The sequence below is a fragment of the Carlito syrichta genome, unplaced genomic scaffold (genome assembly GCF_000164805.1).
Source record: "Carlito syrichta isolate Samal-C Ts95f unplaced genomic scaffold, Tarsius_syrichta-2.0.1 Scaffold88978, whole genome shotgun sequence".
Taxonomy (NCBI): domain Eukaryota; kingdom Metazoa; phylum Chordata; class Mammalia; order Primates; family Tarsiidae; genus Carlito; species Carlito syrichta.
The window spans coordinates 9986-17502 of NW_007033074.1; the positions used below are offsets into that span (position 1 = coordinate 9986).

The following is a 7517-nucleotide window of genomic DNA, read 5'->3' on the forward strand; positions in this document are numbered from 1 at the left end:
GTGGAGATGAGGTCTCATCTGCCCAGGCGGGTCTCGAATTCACGGGCTCAGGCAATCCACTCACCTCAGCCTCCCAAAGGCACAGGATTACAGGCTGAGCCACCAAGCCCGGCCAGTAGGTAACTTCTAATAGGGTCTCATGGGTACCTTTCTTCTGTTCATAATATAAACTGCAGGCTGACCTTGATGTCTATCTACCTATTTGTATGTATGTATACAAAAACAAAACCAGAGCTACTACCAGCACCGCAAGTATAGCCTGAACTGGCTAAGGTAGACCTTCTACTGAAAGACCAAAAGCCAATAAGCTGGCTAGTACTGTGACAAGACTTAAAATATCAAATAAAAAAAACAGTATGCTCCCTACCCCAAAACTAAAGCTTAATTCGAGTGGGGTAGGGGTGTGGGTGGGCAGGTTCAGGCTTGGTAAAAATCTAAGCTTTTGCAGCTGTGGTATTTTCCCATCATCCTCTATTACACCGTAAGCCCCACATGGCAAGACAAAACTAGGGTTTAGGATGTCAAAACCACATCTCCCCAGTGATAGCATTTGTCCCCAGCAACTGACAGTTGATCTACACCCACACGGTTATTCCATGCACCAAATCATAAACCTATGACCTAAGGTCATCTAGTGCAACCCCCCTCCTTTTTAGAGGAGGAACTAAGATCCAGAGTACTTAGGTGATGCACCCAAGGTTGAGTGGCTAACTGACCAGCACAGACCTAACCATGACCCTGATGTTCTTTCCTCGCACCACACTGCCTTGCTGCACAAATGTACCTTTTGTTGTGGGAGATTTCCTGATTTGGATATGTGAAAGACTTCCTTTAAGGAATGACTTGACTAAGTTACAGGTGTCAGGAGCTGACAAGATATCCATCTAAGTTCTGAAGTGATGGAATTTTGTCACCATTGTTCATAGACTTACTCAAGAATCCACAAAGCCACTCTAACTCCCCAAGTTCTCAGCCCAGCCCACAGTTGGAAGAGAACAAAGAGTTCTTGCTCCCTCCAAGGTTTTCAGACAGACAGTAAATTCACCCATGCTTATGTTGATGGATTGATGGATTGATTGATTGATTACTCATGTTGGTGCAGGATGTTCAGGTATGGGAGGGAAGTCTGAGTAGACATACCTCTCCCACACAGAAATAAATGTATCTTACCATCTGTGTTGCTCTCCACGGAAGTCACCACACAGCCTCGCAAGTGAATTGCTCCCAGGGGATCTTCCCCCTACAGGAAAGAGGGGTTGTCTGTTATATTTCCAAAACAGAGCGTATGGATATACCCCATCCTGTTGGTACAAAAGCCACACAGACTCACTCTGGTACAGATCAGGGCCCCCAAAATAAGAGGGACAGAAAGAGATTAAAGTAAAACTCTTTCTAGATCTAGGATCTTTCCAGATCCTCCACACTCCAGTGGGACCAGAAGACTGAATGAGAAGACGCAAGGTGAACCTCAATCTGGAGGAAAGTGGCAGGAAGGTGGAAAGGTTCAGCTCATGTGTCTCACTAAAGAAGAGCTGCATACTTCCAGGGCTCTTTGGCCCCACGCCAAAGAGGCATAATATCTTTGAAGATAGATATTAGTGGTATCACCCTCAAGGGGGAAAGTCAAAGAGCCCACACTGCAAGCAGATGCTGAGGACCAACCCATACAGAGTTGTCTTTACGCTGTGGAAATGGCTCGTTTTATGCAGGAAAAAGCCCTCTTCAATGATCAACAGCCCAAACTGCTGGACTTAAACAATGCTGTCATCCACATTGGCATGGATAGAAATGATCACTTTTGTGCTTATTAAACCATGAGTAGAGTGATGAGCTGATTGAGTTTCCCTAAACATACAGCTTGGGGTCAACAAGAAAAATTATGTTGAATTGACCACATAAATTATGATATAGTGAAATTTTCTTCCATCCCTGAGCTTAGTCTGGACTCAAAGTCTCAAGATCTCAGATCTTTGCATTGAAAGGGGATAGGGAAAGCATGGGAGAAGAAAAAGTAAGAGGGTGAAGAGAAGAAGGAGACATCCATAAAGTAGAAAGGAGAATGGGAAGCCTCCCTGGAGGCTTCCATTGGAATAGATTTATCGACCACAGAATCTCACCCCAGCAGGGTCATAGTAGTGCAGGTAGGCAGGGTCTTCTCTCAGGATGAACTTCCTTACTTTCCAGTTTTTCCTCCTATGCCCCTGTATCCAAGACCAACATTAAAAAAGAAATGATGAGTTCCTAGCATACTCCTGTACACATAGTACCTGCTTCAATCTTTGCTGAATTGAAAAAAAGAAAGAAAGGATTAAATTCTGACTTTAGGAGAACCAGGCCCCAATGCATGTCTTTGTCAGGGAGCTTACACTAAGGTCAATTAATAATTTGGATTTATTACCTGAGATAAATGGATGGATTAAATTATTCTAACTATTGTCTTCCTGCTCTAGTATAAATCTTTACTATGGACAATGCATTATGTTAGGCAACATAGGGAACATAAAGAGGATTAAGACATGGCCCCACTTTTCAAGGAGTTTATTACCTATGTAGAAATATAAAATGTAAATGCTGGGGGTGGGGTGGGGAAAAAAATAGCAAATACCCAAATCAAATCATTGGTATGGATCATGGGTTTCAAAGGAATTAAGTGAGGGATGTGTAATTGCAGGCTTTGGATGTCAAAGAAAGCCTCATAAAAGAAAGCCTGTAGTTATTCACATGGGACACAGAATTTATTTTCTTTGAATTGGTATCTCACTCCATCATCCAGTCTGGAGTGCAGTGGCACAGTCATGGCTCACTGCAGTCTCGACTTCCTGGCCTCAGGTGCTCTTTCTGCCTGAGCCTTCCTAGTAGCTGGGCTTAAAGGCACACCTCAACATGCCCAACTTTTTTTCTTATAAGAGACAAAGTCTTGCTATGTTTTCAGTCTTGTCTCAAACTCCTGGATTCAAGCAATCCTCTAGTTTTGGCTTCCCAAAGTGCTGGGATTACAGGCATGAGCCATCACACCCATCTTCAGCACACAGAATTCAGATGGTGAAATAAAGCTGGATGGGAAGACACAAAACAAAAGTAGAAGTGGGGATGCACCAGGTATATGCAGACGTTGATGAATAAGACCAGTCTGGTGAGAATGTAGGATTCTTCAGGAATAGCAGAAGCAAGGTTGGGAAAGTGGACAGGGATGTAGTAAAAATAAAAGGTGGGGAGGGGAGGGAATACTTGCTGATGGCTTTGGAGCAGGAAATGAAAAGACAACAATTACATTTTAGGATGATTAATATGGTGACAAAGTACAGGCTGGACCAGCTGGTTAGATTAAAGGAAACCCAGGGGAGAAATGATAAAATAAAAAGGAGATCATTTGGGAAAGATTGCAGCAATCTAGGCATGAAATTATTAGGAACTAAATTTTAGGGATCAGCAGCAGAAATGGAAGTGAATGTGGCTGTAGCAGACATGATTAAAAAAAAGACTAGGACTTGGCCTTTCCCAATAGAATTAAACACTGACATCATCTAGTCTGCGAGTTTTAAGAGCAGGGTTTGCATCTTGCCTGGCTCTGTTTCCCAGTGCCCAGCACAGAATCAACTGGGAGCCTGATACATGGAAGCTGCTTCCTATCTGTTCATAATTGCAACGAGTGACCTGGTTATTTCTATTCACCTAGAGCAGATTTTTAAATATTATGGTAAACCTGATTCTATTTCCCACAGGAAACTCAAATTACAACTCTAGAAGTCAAAATATTTATTAGATTAGAAGATATATAGTTTCCATCTTGTCAATACAAAAAATATCACTTGCAATTTCTAAAGCACCACATATTGACAAGCACATATACAAATGTTCCAACATTTTTCATTGCACTTGTGTTGAAAGCAATGAAACATCCATGGTTATAGCAAATGGTGCCTCCTTCATAAAGCCAGGCCGGAGGAGTGTAAAGGAAGCTTTCAGAAATTGGCCCAAGTTTTTTGACTAGACATTTGGTGAAGGGGCTCATTTCCAAAGAAACCTTTAGTTGCCTTAAGGATGGAGCCAGGAACCCTGCAGAGGCGTATGCAAGAAGAGAAAATATTTCTATCTGCTGTGTCATGTCCAGAATGGTTTTTGCAAAGCACAGAGTTCTAAATGTATGAATTCCTGCTCTTTGCCTTAATTAAGATAAAGACAGAAGTTGCCACCCCACCCCATTTCCTCTTCACCAACAGACATGCATGTCATGTTCTCTTATGCAATTGCTGGGTTATCACCAAGTTATTGTGAATCAGTGGAAGAGGAGGTAACAGGAGGATCTGAAATCGGCCAACGCTGGCCAACCACATTTTCCCTTGAAGCCCATACTGACATCACTGTGTGGTGTGTTGAAGAGTTTGATGTGAGTGAGTAGGTGTCTGGGTCATCTTTCATTTAATGAGTGTTTCCAGAGGAGTCTTAAGGAATGGATGCTTGCCTGGGGTTTCTGTCAAAGAACTGCTGAACTGTCAAAGTCATCTACTAATAGTTTACTTAATCCACTCTACAAAGGTTTATTGCCTATTACAGACTGGGAAGGATGTCGATCTCTGCAAAAGACACAAGAAAAGCTTATATAATACATTGTTTCTCTTCCTCAAAGAATCTATGTTAATATTAAGCAAATGAATATTTTATTCATTGTCATAACAGAAGAAATTACATAAAAAGGGATTATGTGGAATATAATCCAAAATCATTTATCCTCAAATTTGCCAAGTAGGACTATTTCCCCTGGGATGAGAGAAGTGGGAAGAAGGGTGGGGGGAAATGTCCTCCAGTTGGCCACAGCTACTTCCCATCTGCGAGGTATGGAGCACAGGTGTCCTTTGTCAGGATAATAAGCTTTCCATGCAAGTTAACCTTGGCTAACACCCAGCAGTGGGCACATGGGTGGTTTACTATTTCTGGAAATTAAAGAAGTTTATATTTTAAAAAAAATTCTTCAGGTGATGGTGACATGAACCAGAGTTACTACTGAGCTAAGAGATTAGAAACATTAAAGTGAAATGTCTATTCAAACAGAAGAGTTCTAGCCAGGCTCGGTGGCTCAGCTTGTAATCCCGTCCCTTTGGGAGGCTGAGGTGAGTGGATGGCCTGAGCCCGAGGGTTTGAGACCCACCTGGGCAACTTGGTGAGACCTCATCTCTACAATAAATCAAAAATTAGCCGGGCGTGATAGTGCACGCCTGTAGTTCCCACTACTTGGAAGGCTGAGGCAGAAGGATCGCTGGAGCCCAGCAGGTCGAGGCTGCGCTGGCTGGGAGCGGCCACTGCACTCCAGTCTGGGTGACAGAGTGAGACTCAAACTCAAAAAAAAAAAACAGACAGAGGCAGCCGTTACACATCACTGCATATGCTAGTGGCCCAGCCGCCACTGCTGCCATGGTTGCTGCTGATGCTGCCGCTGCCACCAAGGCAGGCATTCCACAACGCACCGTCAGTGCCTGAGGGGTGGGCAAACAGCTGAGATAAAGACCATCTGGAGCGAGGGATAACACCACCTGCTGGTGATTCAAGGTTTGGGCAAAAGTTTATTCTTGGGGGAACAAGATGGCGACAGCATAGGTGAACTTGTGAGATTCTCTGAACATGAGTTCCCAAAAAGACTCTTACTTTTCTTCACCCAACCCCAGCCCACCACCAGCAAGCACTGGTCCGAGGTCTGGGGACCGTCGGTCCCACGCCGGGCTGGATACTGCGGCCCCCTGCTGCTGCTGTTTCACCATGTGCATGGGAGTCTTGGGTCTCAGCTAGCTCCCTGGCTACATTGTCTCTCATCGTCACCAAGCCACTGGTCACTCAGGGAGGCTCTGGGCACCCGCCCCTCAGAGACATCGGTCCCTTTCCTGGCTGAAGTACCCTGTGGGGGGCCCAGGGCCACTCTTGCCACTCACCATCTGCCCATTGGCGCTTTGGAGCTCTGGAGCTCCAGGCCCACCCTCTCTGAGGAACTCAGCCCGTGACCCCAAGCTTGGGGACCCAGACAAGCGGAGAGAAAGGGATCTACGAAAGAGAATCTGCCTCACCTTTCTCCAGACAGGGATTTCCATTGTCCTGCCCACCTATCAACAAACTCCACCTCGGTTCCTAAGGAACCAAGACTACATACTGCTGAATGGACAGATTGTAAGGAAGAGGGAAATAGGTTCCAGTGTGCTCATACACCTGTTTGTGGATGCTAGAATCAGCATATACACTCTGAACCACAGCTTCCCTCTCAATTAAACCTCAAAACTGCAAAAAGTACAGATTGCAGCCTACACTCCAACCTCAAAAGTGAACAAAGCCAGAAGACCCTCATAAGGAAGAACAGGATATAGCAGAAGAGAAATAAAAGCAACCACACCTTCCCTCAAAAACAGAATTAAATAAAGGGAGGGAAAGGGGGAGAGAGAGAAAAATCTACACAAATGAAGAAAAACCAAAAGAAGAGTATGGGTCTCTCCCAGATCCCTGGAAGGGCAGACACTGAGAAAACTGACTTCGGAATGCAAACAATGAAGAGCCCCCAGAATGAAGGGTCTCAAACTACAAACTTTGATATCAAGACAATAATGGAGAGATTAAAAAGAATTGAGGAGACACAAGAAGAAACTAGGAAGGAGCTGATATCTGAGATAACAGTAATAAAGAATACTGTGAATGAAATAAATAACAAACTGATAAGCATGGAAAGCAGAATTACCCAAGCAGAAGAAAGAATTTCAGAGCTTGAGGACCAAAATATAGAACTAACCCAAACTCTTAAAAACACAGAAAACAAACTCAAAAAGACAGAACAAAACCTTGAAGAGATGAGCGATTACTTCAAGAGACCAAACCTAAGAGTAATTGGCATACCTGAAGCAGAAAGAGAGACAGAGACCACACTAGAACAAACTTTCCATGAGATCATTCAAGAAAACTTCCCTTATCTAATCAGTGATGCAAAAATTCAAACACGAGATTCAGAGAACCCCTGCAAGACAACAAATGAGAAGACCAACTCCTAGACACATAATAATTCGCCTAAACAAAGTAGGCATAAAAGAAAAAATCCTAAAGGCAGCAAGAGAAAAAGGCCAGACCACCTACCATGGAAGACCAATCAGAACAGCAGCAGATTTATCTACAGAAACCCTGCAGGCTAGGAGAGCTTGGAGTCCTATCTTCAAAGTCCTAAAAGATAAACAATTTCAACCAAGAATAACTTACCCAGCAAAGCTAAGCTTCATCAGCAAGGGAGAATTAAAATCTTTCCCAGATATCCAATCCCTAAGAACTTATGCTGCCACCAAACCACCTCTACATGAAACACTTAAGAAAATACTAAACACAGAAGAAAAGGAAAAAAGAACAATGTTCTTCACAAGAGTACAGGGAAAAGAATAAACTATACATGAACCAACCCCAAAACCAAAAGAAAGACAAAATAGAACCAAGTGGAAGAACAACAACTCTATAAGAATTCTATGATAGGGATGAACTCTCATATTTCAATAATTAGCCTG

At 43.4% G+C, this 7517-nt stretch overlaps 1 protein-coding gene across 1 annotated transcript in view; it reads right to left on the bottom strand.

Annotated features, from left to right (window-relative positions):
* Window positions 1-7517, bottom strand: part of PLEK (pleckstrin) — a 39316-nt gene that overhangs the window by 1330 nt on the left and 30469 nt on the right. The window contains exons 7-8 of the mRNA XM_008057993.2: window positions 2118-2201; window positions 1171-1240 (exon numbers count right to left, since the gene is read on the bottom strand). Coding sequence (XP_008056184.1) covers window positions 1171-1240; window positions 2118-2201 — 154 coding nt within the window. The remainder of the gene's footprint in view (window positions 1-1170; window positions 1241-2117; window positions 2202-7517) is intronic.